Consider the following 24155-nt stretch of genomic DNA (forward strand, 5'->3'; position numbering starts at 1 on the left):
TTGTGGGTTTGGGCAGCACTGGGTTGGGATGTTTTCTTGATGCACACTTAATCTTTACATAAAACTCTCTCTTATACATTAGTTGCTGTAGAATTGTTTCTCTAAAGTACCCAGACTAATACATTAAAATAACTTGTTATTTTTTTAAAAATTAAATGTCTTCATTTTTTTTAATTTTTAGCTATTTTTTATAAATCATTTTATTGGGAACTCTTACAGTTCTTATAGCAATCCATACATCAATTGTATCAAGTACATTTGTACATATGTTGCCATAATCATTTTCAAAACATTTTCTTTCTACTTGAGCCCTTGGTATCAGTTCCTCTTTTCCCTCCCACGCCCCACCTTCATGAACCCTTGACAAATTATTATTATTTTCATATTGTACACCATCCGCTGTCTCCCTTCACCCACATTTCTGTTGTTTGTCCTCCTCAAGGGGACAGGGAGTTAATGCATCAATCATTATGATCAGTTCTCCTCTCTCCCTCTACCTTCCCCCTACCCTTATGGTATTGCTATTCACATTCCTGTTCCTGGGGGGTGTATCTGGCCTGGAGTCCATGTGTTGAGAGTTTTTATCTATCAGTGTACATGCTCTGCTCTAGCCAGATTTTTAAGGTAGAACTGGGGTCATGATAGTGGTAGGGAGGAAGCATTAAAGCATTAGAGGAATGTTGTGTGTTTCATTGATGCTATACTGCACCTGGGCTGGCTCGTCCCCTCCTTGTGACTCTTCTGTGAGGGGAATTGTTGCTATTTTTAAGGACAAAAACATCTACAACAAGATATTGAAACTTGGGAGCTGATAGTATTGGGTGATTATTAATGAGACCTTGACTCTATTTTTTTTTCTTAGTTGGTGATTTATCTTTTTCCTTTAATCATTTTATTGGGGGCTCATACAACTCTTATCATAATCCATACATCCATTGTGTCAAGCACTTTTTTACATTTGTTTCTCATCATTCTCAAAACATTTGTTTTCTACTTGAGCCCTTGGTATCAGCTCCTCATTTTCCCCCTTCTTCCACGCTCCCTCCTCCCCCGTGAACCCTTGATAATTTATAAATTATTTCGTCATATGTTACACCGTACGACGTCTCCCTTCACCCATTTCTCTGCTCTCCATCCCCCTGGGAGGAAGTTATATGTAGATCCTTATAATCTGTTTCCCCTTTCTCCCTCTCCTTCCCTCCACCCTCTTGGTATCACCACTATCACCACTGGTCCTGAGGGGTTCATCTGTCCTGGATTCCCTGTTTCCAGTTCTTATCTGTACCAGTGTACATCCCCGGTCCAGCTGGATTTGTAAGGTAGAATTGGGATCAGAGGAGGAAGCATTCAAGAATTAGAGGAAACAACAAACAGTCCTTAAACTAACTACAAGCTTTTCTTTCTTGTTGTATTTTATTTAGTTTATTGTCATTGGCTTGTTGTTGTTTTGTTTTATTTTGTTGCTTGGTTTTGCTGTGTCTTGTTTATGTGCATGTTATTATCTCAGCAGGGCTGTCTAAATAAGATAAGTTGGATGAACAATCTGGAGGAGAAAACCAGGGGACCAACAGTTCCTGGGCAACATGGGAGAGGGGGAGGTGGGAGAAAAGGAAGTGGTGTTAATAAACTCAGGGACAAGGGAACAAGAGATCCAAATCAGTGGTGAGGAGGGTGTAGGAGGCCTGGTAGGGCTTGATCAAGGGTAATGTAACTGAGGGGAATTACTGAAACCCAAATGAAGGCTGAACATGATAGTGTGACAAGAGGAAAGTAAAAGGAAATAGAGGAAAGAGCTAGGAGGCAAAGAGCATTTATAGAGGTCTAAATAAAGGCAGGTATATATGTAAATATATTTATATATGAGTAGGTGGAAATAGATCTATGTGCATATATGTGTAGGTTTAGTATTAAGGTAGCAGATGGACATTGGGTCTCCACTCAAGTACTCCCTCAATGCAAGAACACTTTGTTCTATTAAACTGGCATTCCGTGATGCTTACCTTCCCGATATAATCGCTGAAGACAATGTGGGTGCATAAGCAAATGTGGTAAAGAAAGCTGATGGTGCCCAGCTATCAAAAGATAGAGCGTCTGGGATCTTGAAGGTAAACAAGTGGCCATCTAGTTCAGAAGCAACAAAGCCCACATGGAAGAAGCACACCAGCCTGTATGATCGTGAGGTATTGAAGGGATCAGGTATCAGGCATCATCAGAACAAAAAATCATATCATTTTTAATGAGGGGCACTACGGAGTGGAGATCCAAAGCCCAACTGTAGGCAATTGGACATCCCCTCATGGAAGGGTTGCAGGGAGGAAATGAGCTAGTCAGGATGCAGTGTTGTAATGATGAAATATAGAACTTTCCTCTAGTTCCTAAATGCTCATCTCCCCCCCCCCCGACCCCCACTATCATGATTCTAATTCTACCCAACAAATCTGGTTAGACCAGAGGATGTACACTGGTACAGATAGGAACTGGAAACAGGAAATCCAGGGCGGAGGATCCCCGTCAGGACCAGTAGTGAGGGTGGTGATACCGGGAGGGTGGGGTGGAAAGGGGAGCCGATTACAAGGATCTACATTTAACCTCCTCCCTGTGAGATGGACAACAGAAAAGTGGGTGAAGGGAGACGCTGGACAGTGGAAGATATGATAAAACAATAATTTATAAATTGTCAAGGGTTCATGAGGAAAAGAGGAGCGGGGAGGGAGGGGAAAAATGAGGGCCTGCTACCAGGGTCTTAAGTGGCGAGCACATGTTCTGAGAATGATGAGGGCAATGCATGTACAAATGTGCTTTACACAATTGATGTATGTATGGGTTGTGATAAGAGTTGTATGAGCCCCTAATAAAGTGATTTAAAAAAAAAAGAACTAGAGGAAAATTGTTTGTTTCATCATTGCTACAATGCACTCTGACTGGCTTGTCTCCTCTCCATGGCCCTTCTGCAAGGGGATGTCCAATTTCCCACAGATGGACCCTGGGTCCTCACCCCACAATCCCCCTCATTCACAATGCTATGATTTTTTTTGGGGGGGGGTATTTGATGCCTGATACCTGATTCCTTCAATGCCTTGTGGTCTCACAGGCTGGTGTGCTTCTTCCATGTGGCCTTTGTTGTTTCTCAGATGGCCACTTGTTTTCTTTCAGCCTATAGGACCCCAGATTCTATCTCTTGATAGCTGGTCACCATCAGCTTTCTTCACCATATTTGCTTATGCACCCGCTTTGTCTTCAGCAATCCTGTTGCAGTAGGTTGGTGTGCTTCTTCCATGTGGGCTTTGTTGTTTCTCAGCTAGATGGCTACTTGTTTATCTTCAGGCCTTTAAGACATCAAATGCTATATCTTTTTTTTTTTTCAAATGCTATATCTTTTGGTAGCCACACCATCAGCTTTCTACACCACATTTGCTTATGCACCTGCTTTGTTTTCAGTGATTGTACCAGGAAGGTAAGCATCTCAAACTGCCAAATTGTTAGAACAAAGTATTCTTGTGTTACGGGAGTACTTGAGTAGGGGCCCACTGTCCAACTGTTTCCTTGATACTAAATCTATAAATATATGTACATAGATTATTTCCCCATCATCATATATAAATATATTTACATCTGTATATGCCTGTATTTGGATCTATATAACTGCCCTTTACCTTCTAGTTTTTTCCTCTATTTCTTTGTACTTTGCTCTTGCCCCACTATCATATTCAACCTTCATTTGGGTTTCAGGAATTCCTCTCGGTTACATTACCCTTGATCCATCCCTGCCAGACCTCTTACCCACTCTTTGCCACCGACTTTGAATCACTGCTTATTCCCTTGTCCTTGGGTTTCTTAACACCCATTTCCTTTCCCCTGCCTCGCCCTCTCCTATGTCCCCCTGGATTTGTCATCCCATTGTTCTCTCTTCCAGCTTGTTTATCCCACCTATCCCTTCCAGGTAGACATACATCAACAACAATATGTACCATCACAAAAGACTGAGTACAATGAAGCAACATTGGAAAGTAAAACTCTAGCGACAACAACAACAAACCCTATAAATAGTTCACGGTCTATTTGTTGTCCCTTACGAGTGCTTTCCAGTCAAGTCTGATGGGGTACCATGCCCTGGCGCCACATCTATCCTTGGAGACTTCATTGCTCTGCTCACCCGCTGCTCTGCTGCATGCCCCCAGAGGCTGGCTTCGATATAGTGGGCTCAGGGCTGGCATAATTCCTGCCACGTGTCTCTAATGTTGTCCCCCATGGCACTGTGGGTCAATTAGGAACGCTGTGTCCTGTCGGGAGGCCAGCCCTGTGTTCTCTGTGCATTGCTGCTCTAAGCAGGAACATTGTCCTCAGGGCTTGGTGAGCCAGCATGTGTGTCACTCCTTTTTTTTCCCCTCCCCCCCTCTTTGGCTCCTGTGTGCTCTGATCAGACAAGTCCCTCTTGTAGCTTCAATGCTGTCCTCTGAAGGGGTTTCTTCTGGGGGGGGGGAGGGTGGTGCTATCCACTTAGTGGGTAATGGGGCCGGCCGGCGAGACCTTGACGCTTTTTTTTTTAATCGTGTTATTAGGGGCTCATACAACTCTTATCACAATCAATACATCAGTTATGTAAAGCACATCTGTACATTCATTGCCCTCATCATTCTCAAAACATTTGCTCTCTAATTAAGTCCTTGGCATCAGGTCCTCATTTTTCTCCTCCCTCCCCACTCCCTCATGAGCCCTTGATAATTTATAAATTATTATTTTGTCATATCTTGCCCTATCTGACATTTCCCTTCACCCATTTTTCTGTTGTCTGTCTCGCAGGGAGGAGGTCACATGTAGATCCTTGTCATTGGTTCCCTCTTTCCAACCCACTCTCCTTCGACTCTTCCAGTATCGCCACTCACACCTCTGGTCCTGAAGGGATCATCCACCCTGATTCCCTGTTTTTGCAGTTCCTATCTGTACCAATGTACATCCTCTGGTCTAGCCAGACTTGCAAGGTAGAATTTGGATCATGATAGTGGGGTGGTATAGGGGGGGTAGGAAGCATTTAGGGACTAGGGAAAGTTGTATTCTTCATCGGTGCTACATTGCACCCTGACTGACTCATCTCTTCCCCTAGACCCCTCTGCAAGGGGATCTCCAGTGGCCAACAAATGGGCTTTGGGTCTCCACTCTGCACTCCCCGCTTCATTCACTATGGAAAGAATTTTTTGTTCTGATGATACCTTATATCTGACCCCTTCGATACCTCATGATCTCACAGGCTGGTGTGCTTTTTCTATGTGGGCTTTGTTGCTTCTGAGCTAGGTGGCTGCTTCTTTACCTTCAAACCTTTAAGTCCCCAGATGCTATACCTTTTGACAGCTGCGCACCATCAGCTTTGTTTGCCACATTTGCTTATGCACTCATTTGTCCTCAGCGATCGAATCATGCAGGTGTGCACCCAATGGTATGATTTTTTTGTTCTTTAATGCCTGATAACTGATTCCTTCAGCACCTCATGATCACACAGGCTAGTGTGCTTCTTCTATGTGGGTTTTGTTGCTTCTGAGCTGGATGACCGCTTGTTTATCTTCAAGCCTTTAAGACGCCAGACACTATATCTTTTGATAGCCAGGCACTATCAGCTTTCTTCACCACATTTGCTTATTCACCTGCTTTGTCTTCAGCAATTGTGTCGGGAGAGTGAGCATCATAGAATGCCAATTTAATAGAAGAAAGTATTCTTGTATTGAGGGAGTACTTGAATGGAGGTCCAATGTCCTTCTGCTACCTTAATCCTAAACCTATAAATTTAGGCACATAGAACAAGAGATCCAAATTGGTGGTGAGGTGGGTGTGGGAGGTATGGTAGGGCATGATCAATGGTAATGTAACGTAGAGGTATTGCTGAAAATCAGGTGGGGACAGAGCATGATAGTGGGACAGGAGGAAAGTCCAGGGAAATAGAGGAAAGAGGAGCTGGGAGACAGAGGGCATTTATAAAGGTCTAGAAAAAGACATGTACAAATGCAAATATATTTATATATGAGGATGGGAAAATAGACCTTGACTCTTAAACTCTTCTGTGTGCCCAAGGCAGTCCCTGGCATATGATAGGGGTCAAACACTATTTAGATGAATGGACAGCTATCTATATTACTCATTGCCCTATGCCCGATTCACCTTGCTTACTCCTCTTTCGGATTCTCCCTGGCACCACCGCCCTCTCCTGGCCAGCAGTCATGAGCGTGCAGCCCCGTTCTGAGAGGGGCCCCTTGCTTGTGTTTTCTCTTGCGCAGAACCTGAGAACTGGCTTCCTTGGCCGGGTCTTTGACTTCCAGTCACTGACTGCTTGTCTTTCGTCCGCATCCCCCTCTCCACCTGCCCCTGCAGCACTGCCAGTAACTCCAACCGCAGCACGCCGGCCTGCTCCCCCATCCTGCGCAAGCGGTCTCGCTCACCCACCCCACAGAACCAGGACGGAGACGCCATGGTGGAGAAGAGCTCCGATCACTCCGCGGACAGGTCCCCGTCCACACCGGAGCAGGGCGTGCAACGGAGCTGCCCCTCGCAGTCTGGCCGCAGCGGTGGCGGCAAGAATTCCAAGGTGAGGTGGCCCCCACGAGGCTTCTCGCTGTTGCAGGTGGGGGGCCGGTGACGTAGCGAGCACTTGCTCTTAGGACTGCCCAGGATTGACCCTCCTGAATATCTGAGGGGAGGCCCTGGTTCAATGCCTTCTCTTGTAAGACCTCCGAGAAAGGCCCACGGAGCCGGGCTCCTCTAGCTAGGATGCCCTCAGGCACAGCTTGGCTCCGGTTCAGGAGCAAGGCGTAAGGTGTGCAGGAGGGCCCTTGCGGATCCTATCTGGAGAGGCCACCTGTTTCTGCCTGCTGCCTTTTCCAGGCGGTGACTGAAGGGAACACTGCTTGGGACAAAGGCCCTGTGAGGGACTAAGTCCTTAGGGGACTTTGCAGAATGCCATTTTCAGCCCTTCCCTGCCCACTACCCTGCCTGCGTGGTGCTAATTTACTCGTTGGCCCTCACCTTCGGCCCAAGGATACACATAAAGTAAGCTCTGTGGTGGGTGGTGGCTCAAGGCAAGTTAGGCTCCAGAGATTTCCTTCTGCCCTCCACCGGCGGACACCCTTTGGGGAGTTGAAGCACCCCTTCTCCCTGATTCACCAGCCCTGGGAAGTGGGTGAGGACCCGGGGGGCAGGGAGCTGCTCTCCATCTGAACGTGTCTTTGATTTCGTGTTCTTCCTCTTCTTCCCCACCATTTCCCCAAATACCTTCTTTGCATGCTTGGTCTTAGTCTCACAAGCGCCTCTCAAAAGTAAGCCATCTTTTGCCTCTTTTTCTCTCCCCTTCTAGTGTTGACCTGTCTGTAGCGCTCAGCACCCCCTCCCCTCTATCCGCTCTGATTCTAGCCCACATGTCTCGCTTGGCCCCTCCCCTGAGGGCCAACCCCACTGCCACACTGGCTGTTCAGTGTAAAGCTATGAGGACCTTTCCTGCCGCACCAGAATTGGCGTAGAAAAGACCCATCCTGCCCGCCCCCTCCCGGATGCCTTTGCCTGCTCCCCACACTGCATCTAGCTCGGGGTGGGGTGGAGTGGGGGTGACTTTTCATTTCTTTCCATCTTACTGGGCACTGTCTGGAAGCAGTCCTGCCAGGGATTGGTCTCATTCCTTTGAGGGAAGGAAGGCCCTGCCTGGTTGTAATGAAGGGCCTGACATTCCCCTTTATGGGTGAGTCCTGAATCCCCAGAGGTACAAGAGCACTTCAAAAGTTTGGAAGACTGCATAATTTTTTTAAATAATAGAACTTAAGCCTGGAATTTTTTGAAGGCCCACAGAGAGACTGAGTGGCTGCAAGAGATGATTGAGGGTCGTGAGGACATACAAGTAACTTACTTAGTTGATGGCAGCGATCTCAAAAGCTCTCGCTGACGCACTCTTCCATGCGCCTCCTTCGAGTGACTCCGCTTGAGTGCCCCCTTTCTGCTCCCACCCACCACCCAGCCCAGGGGTCCCGCTGTGTGTCTGAGCCTGGAGTGTGGTCAGAGGCAGAGCATTTCTAGCAGGTTAGAGGCTAGCACCTGCCAGGTCGTGGAGCGATGTGGACATGTCTGGGAGGCAGAGCCAGGGGCCCATGATTTCAGAGAGCTGAGAACTTGGAAAGTGAGCAAGAGTTCTTTTAGAACAAGAGGACTCAGGAAGTGACACCCACAGGGTAACGAGGTGGGATGTAGCCTGAAGAAGAGAAAGCTGAGGGATAACTAAATAGCAGTCTCATGTCTCTGAAAGCATTTGAGGAGGAGAAAGAGGCCAAACAGCTGCTCTTTCCTGAGGCCAAAAGCAGTGACTGCAGGGTTGATCTTGCAGTCTGTGACTTCAGGCTACACGCACATCCTGGCTCTGAGGATTTGGGGTGACTGTGTGGACCTGTGGACAAGGAGGGTTGAACCGGAGTGGGGGAGCCAGTGTACTTCTGTGGGGTGAGGTGGGGGGCGTACTGGCATGATGGGGACTAAAGTTTTGAGATGAACACTGCCAGCCCCTCCTGAGCCCTTTACACCACCGACTTAGCTGATAACGAGACTGGGTAGCACCTATTTCCTGAGTTGGAATCAGGTTGTACCCTCTCTACTTCTGCTTAAGGTCTTCATACACGTTTCCATGGTGACATGAAACTCTCAGCTTCATTCTCTTACCTCTGTGTTGACTCTTCAGTGGCAAGAGTGATATTTATGTTCATTAGTGACGGCCTGCTTTGGTCAGGTGGAGGTGAGTACCCAGTCATGAGGGGTTTTGTTTTGTTTTAATTTTGAAACCTCTCAAATGGCAGCTCTGGAGGGAACCGGCAGGGAGATCAAGTCCTCCCACCCCCCAGACAGTTGGGAAGATGAGGAGAACACCAGATGACCTATTCAAAGGCCGGGGAAGTCACTTCCGAGTGAGGGAGTTGGGAAATGTTTCAGCAAGCAGGTGGCACTGAACCAGCCAGGAATTCTAAGTGGCATTTTGGAGAGGCAAAAATGAAGGATTATGAAGAGACCAGGAGCTAAGCATGACGAGGGGACTAATCTTGGCCCCTTTTGCAAAGAGGAGGCTGAAGAGATTGGGTTGAGGCAACACACGCACTGACTTCTCCGATTTAAGAGACCTGCTCTGCCACCCATTCTCTCTTCAGCCCTCCTCCTGCCACCTCCAAATGTAAGGGGAGCAGATGGGCTTGTTGGGACTAGCTAGAGGACAGTGCCATCCCAGGCGGGACTGGCGACAGCAGAGGCTGCCCCGGAGATGAAGGACATGGAGACTTCAGAGTAGCACAGACCCAGGACAGGATTGGGTTCTGTGAAGCAGGATGTGAGGAGGGGAAGGAGCTGAGGCAGAGGACAAGGGCCTGCCAGGGGAGCGTTGTCTCAGGTCAGCCAGCTGGCAGGTCCTGACAGCCAGAGGTGTCCCTATCTAGGCCACTTCCTCCTTGTCTCCTGCCTGCTGGTAGCACCCGAGAGGCAGGCCCAAGGCATAGTATCTGTTTCCTTCTCTAGGCCTTCCATTCCTCATCTGCTAACATGTAATGGCCGGACAAGACGATCCCTGAGGCTGGCTTCAGCCCTGCCCACGCAGCTGGGCCAAAAGGCTTAAAAGCCTGATCCTAATCTCAGGCCATCTTGAATTTTTGCCACCATCCTGCTTCGGCTCTAGGGAGAAGAGTAAGGCTTTCTATTCCCTAAATATTTACAGTCTCAGAAACCCTCAAGGGCAATTCTGCTCTGTCCTATAGGGTCACCGAGAGTGGAATGAACTCAAGGGCTGGAGTTTGCTTCTGCTCTGTAGTGATGGCTTTGGACACTAGAGGGAGCCAAGAACTTAGCTACTGGGAATAAGGGGTCTCATGGTCCACAGAGGGGTCCTGTGCCCTTGTGCTGATGCATTGCACCGTAAGATCAGCAGTTGGAAACCATTTGAAACCACCAGACACTGCGCTGGAGAAAGAAGAGGCATTTTACTCCTTAAAGAGACCGCTCTACCCAGCCCTATGGGGTTGCCGTGAGTCTGAATCGCCTCCATGGCAAAGATTGAAGTCACCATTCCCTTCTCCCCGCCCCCACCTTGCACAGAAGCAGCAAACCCTTGCCTCATACGGAGGATCAAGACCTGGTGGTGGGGTGGGTGGCGTCACGTGAGGCTGTGGGGCACGGAGGCCCCTCTTCCCCTTGGCTTCTTTCCTTTTTTTCAACTCTAATCTTTGTGACTTCCTTTCCAGTATGACAGACTTAACCTGATCAAAGTAAGCCATTGTTTCTTTCCCGAGTCCTCCTAAACTTAGTGTTCCTCCTGCCCCCCCTCCCCCCACCGCTCCCCCCACCCCATGTGCCTTTGCACGGTGGTGATCCTCTTAGATCACGATGGGGCAGGCCTAGAAAGCACCTTCAGGAAACGTGGGCCTGCGTCCAAGCATTCCTGTGGGAGTTTTCATTTCAAACCTTGTCTCAGAAAGGTGATAGATGTGCCCTCTGTTCAGTTCCCATCTACGATAGCTCTGCCCTTTGGCAAGTTTCCTGAATCCTTGCTCCTGGCTGGTCTCTCAGAATACCCATCTCCCCCTCTCCCCAGCTCTGCTCCTTCCATCCTTCTGGCCTTGCCTAATAGTGTGGGCATGCTGCTAACTCATAAGGGCAGGCAGTCCCGTGCCGGCAGCAGTGGAGGGCTCTCCTCTTGCCCTCAGAGGCCTGGGCATCCCTGCCAACCAACCATGGGCTCTCCCTGGCAGAGCCCTCTGTAGACTTAGCTCTGGGAAAGTGGCTTGAGCTGGGTCATGGTTGGGAGCTCCTGCCTGGTGGGCCATCCCCAGAGACTACAGATGGTGTTGGCTGAACTGGAGGAGCTCCATGATCCTGGTGGTGCCAGGAAACTGCCAGCAATAGTTGGTTTGGGGCTCGAATCTCAAACTGGAAGATGAGCCAAAAAGGTCCTTGCTCAGAAACAGTTTCCCGTTTCTTGTCAACCCTCTTGAGCACCTGTTCTTGCTCCCCTTTAGAAGGGAGCAAATGCTGCAGACGGAGGCTCGTGGACATGGGGAAGTGGTTACCTGGATGAAACTCCCCGCTCTTGGTCACTAGACACATGGTCCCAAACAGATTCACAAGGGACAAGCAGGTATTCGTGTGGCAGTGCACGGATGGGAGAAACAGACTTCTCTTTACTAAGGGCAGTGGGAGAGCCCCGTAAGGAATAATTAGAGAAGATTGCTGATTATCCCCATGGAGACCACCTTCCTGCTGCCCCTTCTCCTGGAGTCCTTGGGGATAGGACCAAGGGATGATGGGGTAAGGGGTGCGTGACAGGGTGTTCTCTCTGCCATGACGCAGTTTTGATTCAACAACATGCAGAGAGAATGTGGGCCCCTTTCAAACTGTGAGGTTAGCAGTGCCCAGAACACATCCTTGCCACCTCGAGACATGCACTTCCCTGGCTGTTGGCACAGCCTCCTGCCCTCTGACCTTGGTAATGCACAGAGGCAGGGCTTCTGGGGGCGAACCCATAAGGTCAGAGGTCACACAGAGCAGAGGCAGCCCACGTGCTCCATCCTTCCTCCTCTGGAGGGAGGGCCAGGAAATTATAGAGGCCGGTTTTCAGTCCCGTGCTCAGAATCTGCATGGCCATCGCTCCTGTGGTTTGACCGTGGAGGGCATCTTCCAAAAGGAGTTGGGAGCCCACCTGAGCAGCGAGGTCAGGTGTGGGGATGAAACTCAACCCACTCACAGCAAGGTAGCTTCAGCCAGGTCGAACCCTCCCAACTCCAGCTCTGGTGATTCGCAGAGTGGAGGTGGAATAGCTCTGTAGAGTTCTTGATGGGTCTGGGAGAGTCGTCATGGTCATTACCGCAGTAGCCACACTCACTTGTACTTGTGCACATAATCACTTTTTACCCACCAGACATGGACCCAGCAGACATCCATGGCAGGGGCTACCCTCATCTTGCTTTGCAAGTTGTGGTGGAGCGGAGCTTAGAACCAGGGAAAAACACTTAAATTGTCCCAGGGCACAACATAGAGTGTTTGCCTGCAGGCAGTTTCCCTCTACCCAGTGATTCTCCAGCATAATCACATACTGGGCAAACTTTTAAAAATAAAAATACTACAGTCCCCATCTTGACCTAATGTAGCTGCATCTCAGGAGGTGGTCCCTAGGCAAATGTGTGTGTGTGGGGGGGGTGGGGAGGGCAGGTGTTTTCCCCCCATCTTCTCAGTGGGATATGCAGTAAAGAACTCTTCACTGTGGGAATTGGAAACAGACAAGACACAGTCTAGGGATCGCTCCCCTTTCCCTAAGAAACTTCCAGTTACCATGAAGAGGAGCTACCAGTGCAGAGCTGGGATGGGGAATGTCTGGAATCTGGAGCTGGGGTAGAGTCTGGTATGAAATGAGGGCATCACACAGTTGGAAAGGGCTTTTGCAAATTATCTGCTTCAACCTCTCACACCATACAGAGCCCCTCACTACTGTCTCACTGTTATCAGAGAGGAGGTTAGCAGTTGTGAGGAGAGGAGAGGGAATTTACTCCGTGATCCACATGCCTACGGAATGCAAACTCGGGAGTTTTCAGACAGCCTCTTTTCTGCTCTTGCTCTCCAAGGGCCCTACCCTCCTTTCTACCAAGGACATTGACTTTGTGCAGAAAGACGGGGTGGTCTTTTCGTATACTTTGCTTCTGATCACTTTGGGTCTGGGTCTTGGATGTCAACAGCACATCCTTCACCCCCATCAGAAGAGCCTTGTGACGGGGCTCCAATTCCCTTGTGACTGAGCTATAGCTGGTGCTGCCCTGCCTGCCACTCCGACTGCGGTGGGGCTTCCAGCATGGACTGCTCCTGGGCCTCCTTTCTGGGGCTGTTTTGAGAAAGAAGGACCCTTCCGGAGCAGCAGCCTGGGAAGCATTTAGCTGCATTTGGGCCCCTCTTCCCTGCCCACCCTCTGCTGTCTGTGTAACCTTCCCTCTGGGCTGGGGTGTCCTGGCCATTCCCACCACCTCTTCCTCCACTAATTTTACCTTCTCTTATTTTGTCCTTTCAGAAAAGCCAGAGTTGGTATAATGTAAGTATTCCTGTTTCTCTTCTTGCTGGGTATGTGTGACCTGGGTGGGGGAGTGGAGGTGGGCAGGGGAATGGAGGATAGCCTGGATCCCTTGGAGGCTTGAGCACATTGAAGGGACAGAGAAGATGGGATTTCCCCATTTCTAGCACCCCTGCAAAGTCGGATCAAAAGGATTCTCTTCTGTAGCGGCCCAGGAGAGCTTTCATTCCAGAGAAACAGGAGAGAGCTCAGCTCATCCCCATCTCATGTAAGGCTCTTACAGTTAGTTCTACAGGAGACCAGACAGAAGCCTGAACCTGAGGTCAAAGCCTTCCTCCCGTGACCTCTCCATTTTAGTGGAAATGCAGCTGGAAACTGCCGTTTGTCAAGAGGCTGTGCCATTGAATAGAATTTGACTTCTGCCCTCAACATTCTTCAGTCTCCTCAAGGGCAGACTCATTCGCAAAGAGATCTATGGCTCTTAGGTCTATGAGGGAAAGGGGGCCACTGCTTGGGTTATCCATGGGGCTGCTGCCACCAACTTCTCCATGCTCCACCCTACACAGGCCTCACCTGTCAGTCACAAAGAATTTCCCTCAAAGGACAGCTGGCTGAGTCCCTCAGTTTGCCCCCTGCCACCGGGTAACCCTCCCTCTGAGATCATGACCTGGCCTCCGTCTTCTGAGTCCGCTGTTCGTCACACTGATTCTGATTGATTTCTGAATACCATCCACCTTCGCCCTTTCTCCGACACAGGGCTCTAGCTCAGTAGGCGACGTGGGCGTGGAGCTGGTAGAGTAGGAGCTGGCTATGATGTCACATGTTGAGAAGGACATTCCGATTAAGGGAAGGAAGATGGAGGCAAGGGAGAAGATTGGCTTGATGGAGGAGTGTGGGTAAAAGTGTATTTTCCCCATGATACCCAGTGGGTCTCCAGAAGCAGGCCCACGTTGGTCAGTTCTGTGGCTTTGGACCTCGAGCCCCTCCATGGCTGGCCTGTCCCGGAGAGTGTTGATTGATTGACCTGCATCCTAGTCACACCCAGCACCAAGGGGGCAGGGGTTGGTGGGCTGTGCTGCAGGTGGGGAGTTGGGGATGGAGACAGAAAAGAACCACAGCCTCCACCACGTCCCCAGCCACCTGCTTAGAGGCCACATGCCCGATCTCTAAGCTTCTCATAGGTCAAAGGTGAAGAGGGACTGGGTGGGCCAGGCTGTTCTGGGCCACCCAGCATCCTTCACCTAGCTGTCCTTTCCACTCCGTATGATCCTGTATTGTGCATACGGATCCTCCTGGGGGACAGAAACGCTTGGCCGCAGACTTACACTTGGACCCATGTGCTCTCCCCTGCTGCCCTTCTCCCTCCCACCTGTCCCACCACCTCATCTTTCTATCTTCCTTGCTGCCCTACTGCTTTGTCCTCCTTGTCCTTTCTTGTATTCTTCCCTGCCCTTTACTCTCCAACTTCTCCTCCCGCCACTCCCACTCCGTGTTCCCTCTCCTTTCTCTAAGCTCCAGTCTCCTGGCTTTCTCTTTTCTCTTTCTCTCTTTCCTGGCCCCTCCCCTCTAATTTCTGCTCTCTCAACCCCAGGCCGAGTGGGAGCACTCAGCTCAGCCCAAACTCGGCTTAGAAATAAGGGCTGCTGCTTGGACAGGCCTGGGCCCAAGTCCTGCTCCCCTGGGCTTCCATGCACAGCCGGAGCGACAGTGGAGCAGTTGGGCCTCATTCCAGCTTCCAGTAACCGTAGATGACAAACATCATCCTCTACAACACTCTCCCAGCTCTTTGCTGCCTCTTGCCCGCTCTTCCCCAGACTGCCACTTTGCACCGTCCTTCCACCTGAATGGGGCACAGAGGTCCATGACTGATTCTCCTCAAGCCCGCTGTCATTGAGTTGGTTCTGACTTCTCACCCTGTGCAGGGTTTCTGGGGCTGTGCTTCGTTAGGAGAGCAAGCGGATGGCCTTGTCTTGTCTGCAGGAAACCCGGTAGGGCGAACCCCCACCCTCGTGCTTGGCAGACCAACTCTCTGGCCAACACAGATCACTGACTTCCAAGGATGTGCTGGCCAGGGACTTCTGCCCAGCAGCATTTAGTGGCCCCCTCCCTTCCTAGCCTCACGCTCTCGCTCTGGACTCTTCCGGAAGCAGTGCTGGTAGGAACTGCGGGACCATCAACAGGTGCCCTCCGGCTGCTCCCCCTTTCTCTCCTCTGCAGTGCTGGGGTGGTTCCAGGCAGCCTTTCCTGGGCCTGCCGTGTGGCTGGAGTCTGACCTTTGCCTCAGCAGGAACCTTCGCCCATGTGTTCCTGACTTGGGGGCTGGCTGGCAACAGAGTGGAATGGCCGTGGAGGAGGGCAGTGAGGATAGCAGGTGGATACTGGGCATGAGAGACAGAAGGGGAGGACACTGTGAGACAAGTGGGACTTCACAAGACCCCTGGGGAGTAGAGGGGCATTCCACTGGTGGGGTACCTTCCCATGAGAGCATGGCACGAAACAAAGCTCCTCCCTCTTACCACTGCCCCCTCCCCTCTAGTCTCTTGACTTTTTTTTTTTTAAACAGGAGGGCTTTCCTCTACTCACCTGCTTTCCCTTAACCTGCTTCCAGCCTTGACTGCATCTGTGTTGGTCCTGGGACCTGGGGATCTGACCTTCAGGCAGGGGACCGTGTCTCCCCTTCTCAGCTCTGATAATGGCTTTTTAAAAACCATCCAGTTTCTTCGGTGCACTAGAAGTGCTTTAGCTAGGTTAAGGTTTTATACACCTTCACTCTAGGGACAACTAGAGACCTCCTACGAGATTCAGAACAGGGCACCATTGCTCTGCCCAAGGGCCCCATCGGAGAGAAGTGGGCAAGGACCAGGTTCTGATACCATACTTACAGAAGCCCGTCCAGTGCCTCCCTGCCTATCTCCCACCCTCTCCCTTCGATGCCTCTCTCCAGCAGGCATTGAAAGCCTTTTAGGTTTACTTTGCCTGGGCGGGCAGGGAAGGGTCCTTACCACAGTGACAGACTACCTTGCTCTAAAAAGCAGACTGCACAGACGCCAACGACTAGGCCACAGCGACAGCAGGAAAGGCTAAGCTGTGAGAATTCTGGTTTCAATTCACAGGTGTGTGGATCAAGAGTGTGGTTAAAGCCACACCAGTTCCAGCTGCCCAGTTGTTATCTACTCGCCCTGGGCCCTACTGTGACTCTTAGCCCCTAGCGCAGTGCTTCTCAGCCTTCCTCAGGCCATGACCCTTTCATACAGTTCCTCAGGTTGTGGTGACCCCTCAGCCATACAATTATTTTAGTTGCTACTTCATAACTGTCATGTGCTACTGTTATGAATCGGGTGACCCCTGTGAAAGGGTTGTTTGACCCCCCCCCAAAAGGGGTTGCGACCCCCAGGTTGAGAACCACCGCCTCAGAGTAATAATATATCAAGGCTTCAGCTTGGGGGGTGCATCTCCAGTAGGCCTGAGATAGAGGGGAAGCAGAGCCAGGCCTCTGAATTTCCTGGGGAGCCATGGGTAGGAATTGAGAGCCCACAGGCGTGCTCCAGGCCCTCAGATGGAGGGGGGGAACACTTGCCCTTCTGAAGCTGGCCCCTCCTTGGGCATGTGAAACTTACATCTTGGGTGAGGCATATGATCAGAGAAGTCTCATCTCGGGTGCCTCGTTGTGGGCCACTGTGTTCTTCTCATCTCCCTCAAATCTCTTTCCTGTTGATCCCTTCTTTCCTTGGCAACCCGGAGAAGGAGCATGACTGAGATCAGAGGACAGGCTCCCGGGCCCCAGCAGTTCAAGCGCTTGAAAGGCCCTGACTTGATGGTGCTTGCTTTGTGATGAGGAGCAGGTGGCTGGGGGAGGGTGCTGCTCCTGGGGAGTGGCCCAGGAGTTCGGACTGGGCATAGGTTTTAGAGCAAGAGAACAAAGCTGGGTAGGCGTGGATGGAGGGTTTGCAGAAGGGACGGTGGGCAGGGAAGAAGGTGGCTGTACTAAAAGGGAAGCTGCTGCTAACCTTGGGAAGCTGGCATCGTGTTCTAAGAATTAGCACTGCTTCCTCCACCTCATCCGTCTCACCTGTGGTACCTGTTACCTTGAATGGTCTTCCCACCCCTTTCTCCACTCAAGCCCAATCATAGCTTTCTTCAGATCCATCCTATCTCCCCTGATGGGACCTCTCTCTTTTCTGCCTTTTTGCAGTACATCCACTCTCTCTCCTTGCTTATCAGTCACCCTAGTTCACCCCCATCCCTTTATTCAATCTGGCTTCTCCCTACCTGGCCTGGTTGGAAGGAAAGGGCTTCCTTTCAAGGTCTTACTGGTTTCTTCCTAGATGAGGTCATTGCTCCACCAAAATCCATCTGTTGTTCTCCAAGGCTCCTCCCTCCTGCTGTCCCCTCTGAGGGAGGGAGTACCACTTGGTCCCGGCTCCATGTGTTTGCCATAGGGTTAATGTTTAGCCCAGGGCTAAGTTCGTCTTCCCAGTCTCTCAGCTCCCCGCGGCCCTGCCCTCTGTGATGGGGCAGAGCTGACGAAGGCTGGTGCTTACTGAGACTCATCTCCCAGGCAGTTATGACTTTGGGCGTTCCCTGTCCTTATCTCACCGTGGCCCACTTTATCTGGCCTGTTTGTTTGGGTTGTTAGGTGCCAGTTTGCCCAAAGGGACCTTATGTAGCATCAGACTTATCTTCCCAAGGGAGGACTGTGAGGGCTCTAGCACCTCTGCTAAGCTGGCCCACCTGGATCTTGGCGTCTGGTGTGGCCAAGAGAAAGGCATTGTGTCTTCCTTTGACTCTCCAGCTGCGTTGCCCAGGATAGGGCTGGCAAACACAGATGGAGAGGAGCTCGGAGCAGAGAGGAGCTAGAGAGAGTGGTGGCAGAGGTTCGGGTCCTGAGAACTCGTGTATATAACATTGGAATCTGTGTAGATGTGTGCATATAAGGTGGGCTGTGAATGGGAAGGACTTTGTAGGTGTATGAGGCACCTATTTATTTGATAAATAAATGTTGCACACCGGATCTTGAAAGGCATCTTGTAAGATGCGGTGTGACTCAGTGATGCTCCTAGAGAAGCTAGGGGCCTTTGGAGTCGGTTGCTATGTGTGATGAAGGGAGGCAGTGTCTGGCTGGGGGAAGAATCCGGGCTCCTCTGTATGTCTTCCTTCCAGGCTCCTCTGAATCCGATTCTTTGTGCTTAGATCCAGGAGCCGGCATGTTCCCCTGGGCTCAGTGGGTCATGTTTCAGTGCACTGAAGTTAGGGTGCTGCTGCACGGAGACTCCTAGCACAAGGCGACCGTCGTCGTCATCATCACTGCTGTCGAGGTGCACACAGTTGGAGAGGTCAGGGTGTGACCTTAACTGATTGCAATGTCTTGGCTTTTCCTGAGGATGGGTAAGGATTGCAGATTGCCTGTCCAATCTTCCCAACCTGTGGTCTTGAGCTTCTCTCGGGGGCCTGCCTTGCCCCCACTGGCCCCTAGCCATTCCTTTCCCAGAGGGCTCTGTTTCCCTGCATCCAGCAGTCTCCTTTGGGCGAGGCCCAGTTCCCTCCTCCTTGCATTACTACTTTGCCCTCAAGGTCTGGGCATCTTCCCCTCTCCCCTCCTTCCTGCTTGCTTCGGAGGTGTGGGGCAGGGTCCCTGGAAAGGAAAGAAGCGCCTCAGATGACCCTGAAGCTGTCGACCTTAGCTTTTCAAACTGTCCTCCCGCTTTGCCACCACCACCCCATCAGTCAGACTTCCCCGCCTCTCACCGCTGCTGCAGAGTAGCTGGTGGGTAGATGGGTCAGGGAGGGGAGAGTGTGTCTCCAAAGATGGGCCTGATTGTTTGTCTCAGATTTCAGATTTCATTGCTGTAGTAACTGCCCTGGCTAGCAACTTTCCATTGCAGGAAACATCTGCTGGGGTGGGGGAGGAGACTGGGGGTTACTGGAGGACGTTGGCCAGAGCCGTCACCCAGATCCTGTAACTTGAAGCATGTGTAGGACTCTGGCCCTGCCCACCCTGCCTCTCGCCCTCCTGCCACTGGAGACTAACAAAGAAGTGTTTGCTGCTCCGCTGAAAGGAGCATGGTCTGGGGGGAAAGGGACAGGAACGGGCGTGTGGGGAGTGGCAGTAAGTGTTGTGGCCACAGCCCCGTGTGCGAGTTATGGCTGCCGGTCTCCACCCAGGGTAGGCGATTGCTACTCGGCAGGCCAGGTCCCGGCTGAGGAGCTGGGCATCAGTATCCCTCTGGAGCTTCAGACAAACGATGAGTCACTGCTGCGTGTGAGTAACCGGCAGGGAAAGACCTCTGCACCCTGTGGTCCTCTCCCTGCTTGGAGTCTGTCTGTCTACCTGGGACCTACTGTTCAGAGCTCTCTGACGAGCCTGTGCACCTGCCGTCAGCCGAACCCCTGGAGCGACTTTCCACACAGACCAGGAGGAGGCACCGCCTCACCCGGCTTTGGGGTGCGTGCTGTCACGAAGTTGAGTGGGACGAGTTGGGATCTGGCAGATTGGCAGACCCGGACCGGCCAGCTTCCCGTGAACTGTGCTGACCACGTCATTGGACTCCTGAGTGTTTGCGCTGAGAACCAAGCTCTTGGGGAGAAAAGGAGGTCGTGGGCACACTAGAGCCCTGCTGCCTGGAAGCCAGAGGCCACCTACTTGTGTGGGGTCTGCCAAGACTGATTCATTTTCTTTTGTGGAGACAGTAGGGGATTTGATATCAAGGCGCTAGCTTAAATAGGTGGGGGAGCCGTGGGATACTATGGAAGCTTTGATGGAATCTGGGGTCCTGTGGAGCCTCATGCTGGAGCAGGAAAGCCTGCCATTGTGGAGGTACCTGAAGAAGTTTGACTACCTTCCCGCCGATACTGAACACTGTTGCTGGCACGGATCTGAAGAAATCCCAGCCGTGAGTGCGTGACCTCTTTTCTCTGTGTCTGTGTAACAGTTCTGCTCTTGTCAGTCTCCACTTAGCTGTGCCACCCAAAAGTCCAAGATGGGAAGGTCCTTGAGCCAAAATGCCTTGGCCATTGTAGCTGAAAAGCAGGTGAACCCTAACTCAGGGTTGCAGCAGATACTTGGAGAGATACGCATGGGGGGCGTGTAGACCGACGGCCGAGAAGAGTGTGTGCTGCTAGCTGCAAGCATGCTGATCTGTTTTGTCTGTACCTTTTCTTCCCTGGGAGGGAAGGTCGGCTGGTGCCCTAAGGATTCTCCACCTTATAGAGGGATTGAGGGGTGCAGGACCAGGTAGTGTTTCGTTCTGTTGTGTGCTATGAGTCAGAACAGACTGCATGGCCATTCACCACCACCACCACCACCACCACCGGTTTGCACCAGAGGCCAGGACTGGATCTTCCCTCCTCACCCTCTCCTTTCCTCTCCCTTCCCCTCCCTCCCCTCTCACAGTGGCAGGTTAGAGAGGAGTGACCCCTTGATTGGCCTGCGGTTTGGTAAATATGACCCAGCACCCTCCACCTCCGCCTCTGTAGATGTCTGAATTAATTGTTCATTTGGATATTGGCGAAGAAAGTAGGAAAGATCAACTTGAAAAGACACAGAGATAGGAGGACTTTGAGGCTTCCAGTAATTGGCTCCCTGGTGGCCAACTTCACCAGAAGGGGGTTTGGGACCAGCTGGCCCTCAGGCTGATATTCGAACTTTATTAATAAAAAGAACATCTAGGTCCTTGGGAGCCCAGTCGGGGCCCCAGCCCCATGATGGTCGGTGCTCTTCCGGGGCATCCATGTTGTTTTCCTCTTGGTACAAGGGCTGTAAGTGGCTGCTCTCCTTGAGGCAGCCTAGAGTAAAAGCCAGGAGCCCCGTGTCCGCCGACACTCGCTAGCCGACTCTCCTACCAGCATCCATGTACTTTGGGCAAATTCCTCAAAGGCTCTCTGCCCCCATTTCCTCCTGCGCAAAATGGAGCTGAAACAGCCGTGTGATCGAGTGTGTGAAGGGCTGATGACAGGGTATGCGGCATACTAAAGACACGTTAGGCTAGAAGACCAGCCCGACGTGATCAGGAACTTCCCACCATGAAGGAGGTTCAGTGAAGGCATTCTTTGTCCTCGGAGGCTAGAGGGGTAGGTCAGTACCCCTTTGAGACTCAGTGAGCCCAAGGAATGTGGTGTCCTGGAGGGCTTTCCCGCCATCACGGTCATGAGGTGGGCTGGCTGTCCGGGCATCATTATTCCCAGTGGCTCTGCTACTTGGTTTTGAGGTTTGTGCTCTGTGACAGTGTCACCTTGGGGAAGTAACAGGACATCCATTATTGCAAGTGCAATTCATGTACAAGCCCAAAGCTAAAGTTTAAAATTCAAATTAACTACAGACCTAGGAGCCCTGATGGTACTGCTGGGTCCACTTTGGAGTGTACCTTTCCAGGTTGCTGGTTCAAGCACCCCAGTTGCTCAGAGGGTGAAAGATGGGTCTGCCTGCTCTGTAAAGATGGGCAGTCTTGGGTCTTCTAGAGGGTCACCCTGAGTTGGAATCGAGTTAATGGTGCTGGGTTTTGTTTGTTTATTAATTTTGGTTCCATCGACAAAGTTCCTAAAAAGACTGTCTTCTTTCTCCCTGGGAAACCTCAAACTTCAGCCATGCCTTATTCTCAGCTCCTAGCTTCCCCGAGTGGCACAGCAGGTCGGGGCTTGGCTGCCCTTCACAAAGCTCTGCAGACTGAGCCGTCCCAGCAACTCAGGGGGAAAAGAGGCCTGGTGATCCTGCAGACATGAAAGAGCCAAGCCCATGACCATAAATGCATTCTGATGAGTCAGAGCCTAGAGAGGGATTCCCAGGCCATCAATATTTTTTAAAATCATCTTATTACAGATATTATAACAATCTGTAGTTAATTAGATCAAGATAATTGTAAAATTCCTGCCACCATCATTTGTAAAACACTTTCTATCTTCTTGAACTCTTTTATATCAGCTCCCTTTTATCCCCTCCCTCTCCCACTTTGCCCACCAGTGACCCTTTTCGTACATTAAAAATTATTATCATCCTTTTTCTGCCATATCTTACATGGATACAGTGGATGGTGTAAGACAGGGCAGACGGTCAGTTTTTCCAGTCTTAGACAGCCTCGTGCTTTCTTTTGTGGAATGGCTAGTGGGTTTGAACCTCTGACTGTGGTTTACAGACCAGCACCTAACCCACAGCACCACTTGGGCTCCTTCCCATAAATATTAAAACCAATAAACCAAACCCACTGTCATCAAGTCAATTCTGACTCATAACAACCCAATGTATAAGATTTCTGAGGCTATAAATCTTTACAGGAACAGACAGCCTCATCTTTATCCCACGGAGTGGCTTGTGGCTTTGAACCACAGATCTTACAATTAGAGTTCAACACTTACTCCACAGTGCAATCCAGGGCTCCTTTTCCAGAAAATTGTAGCCTGGATAATTCCATGGAGCAATTCTACCAGGGTCCCACAAGGTGGACAAGCATTGAAATCAACTTGACAACAAGTAACGTGAGGCCACGCGGCTCAGGTGACAAGGGCACGCTAATACTCTGATCGAGAGTGCAGGCTCAGCTTCCTCCGGTGGGAAGGCAAAGCTAAAGAAAGGAAAGTCCAGAGCTCAATCATTTCGGGACCGCTTTATATCCTGTGGATACCCGGGAAAGCGGTACCAAAAGTGGAAACGGCCAAGACAACCCATCTGCATGCCCACCTTCCTGGTGGAGGGCTACCAGTGCTCTACCTGGACAAATGGGTCAGCAGATTGTCCCTGCGCGGTATGATGTGTGGCTCTTCCTGAACGGTACACTTGCTTCCATTTAACACCCTTGGTTGGGTGTCTTTTATTTAGAAGGCAGGGCATCTCTGTCTCTTCTCTTTTTATCATCTAGAGGACAGGATTTCTGTTTTCAGCTGTATTGTGATATTTTCAAGGAAGGTTAGCGAAGGTCCTTCATGGGCATAAGAATTTGCACGGAGGCACTCGGTGAGAGCTGGGTGGGGGAGGGGGCCTCAGGCACAATGGTGGCAGCGGGAGATGGGCGCAGAACCAGGATCTGGAGGTCTGGATTCAGGTCCCTGCTGTCACAGACAGCTGGGTCATCACAAGCGAGTGACTCACCTGGCCTCAGTTTCCTCATTGTGAATGGGAGGGTTTGGTTTAGATCCCTGGTTCTCAACCGTCCTAATGCCGCAACCCTTTAATACAGTTCCTCATGTTGTGGTGACCCCCCAGCCATAAAATCAGTTTCATTGCTACTTCATAATTTTGCTACTGTTGTGAATCGGGCGACCCCTGGTTTAGATAATCTTCTGAGATGGAGGGAGAGGAATGAAGGTCAGGTGCCTCTGGTGTAATGTAGTTTAAGTCCTCAGGCTGTGCGTTTATACGAGCATGGGTATCCTTTGCGGGTGTGCACACTTGGTTAGTCATGACAATGGCTTTTTCTGAGAGGTCCACTGGGCACCAGACTGGAATCGGTCTTGCCAGGGGGAGCTCCATTGAACACTGCTTCAGGTCCAAGTGGCAAGGCCTCCTGGCAGCACTCTGAAGAGCAATAGCTGGCTTCGTGGGTCCCGTGGAGTCCCCCGGAGGAGCTACTCCTTGGTTTTCTTAGCCTGTGCCATCTCCTTGTGGGCACTGCGTATAAAGGCCTTGGCAGCATTACGTTCTCTCCACTCTATTCCCTACCTGCCCCCCAGCATTTGTAGGCTAGCAGAGCCACATCTTTGCCGTTCTAACACACATGACTACTGCTCTTACACACACACACTTCCTTTGTAAGCACACAGAACCTGGGTACTTCCCATTGACCTTGACCATTGTTTTTCAGGTGTTAAGCCCCACTTATAAGCAAAGGAATGAAGACTTCAGAAAGCTCTTTAAGCAACTTCCAGACACGGAGCGCCTCATTGTTGGTGAGCTGGGTGACCTTAGGGGGAGCAGGGAGGAAGTTAGGGAGTCCCAGGCTGTGAAAGAAGCTGGCTTAGAGCCAACTCTCCTCGTGGTAACAGGAAAAGAGAATCTAGAGCACTGAGCGTGGTCCTTGGGCTGTAGGGCTGGGCCCCAGGTCTGTAACAGCCTCCAGCTCCCACCTGGAGTCACAACACATCTATCTCTGCAGCTGGCCAAGAATTCAAAGGCTCGGGAGTA

At 50.9% G+C, this 24155-nt stretch overlaps 1 protein-coding gene across 5 annotated transcripts in view; it reads left to right on the top strand.

The window, feature by feature from the left end:
* The window catches only part of GRAMD1B (GRAM domain containing 1B), a 336257-nt gene that overhangs the window by 280254 nt on the left and 31848 nt on the right, over window positions 1-24155 (top strand). For 4 of the 5 annotated variants that reach the window (XM_075546735.1, XM_075546736.1, XM_075546739.1 and 1 more), the window contains 3 exons: window positions 6358-6571; window positions 13049-13069; window positions 23836-23920. In XM_075546735.1, coding sequence (XP_075402850.1) covers window positions 6358-6571; window positions 13049-13069; window positions 23836-23920 — 320 coding nt within the window. The remainder of the gene's footprint in view (window positions 1-6357; window positions 6572-13048; window positions 13070-23835; window positions 23921-24155) is intronic. The other variant, XM_075546737.1, reaches the window with a different exon arrangement.

Source organism: Tenrec ecaudatus, chromosome 4 (genome assembly GCF_050624435.1).
Source record: "Tenrec ecaudatus isolate mTenEca1 chromosome 4, mTenEca1.hap1, whole genome shotgun sequence".
Lineage (NCBI taxonomy): Eukaryota > Metazoa > Chordata > Mammalia > Afrosoricida > Tenrecidae > Tenrec > Tenrec ecaudatus.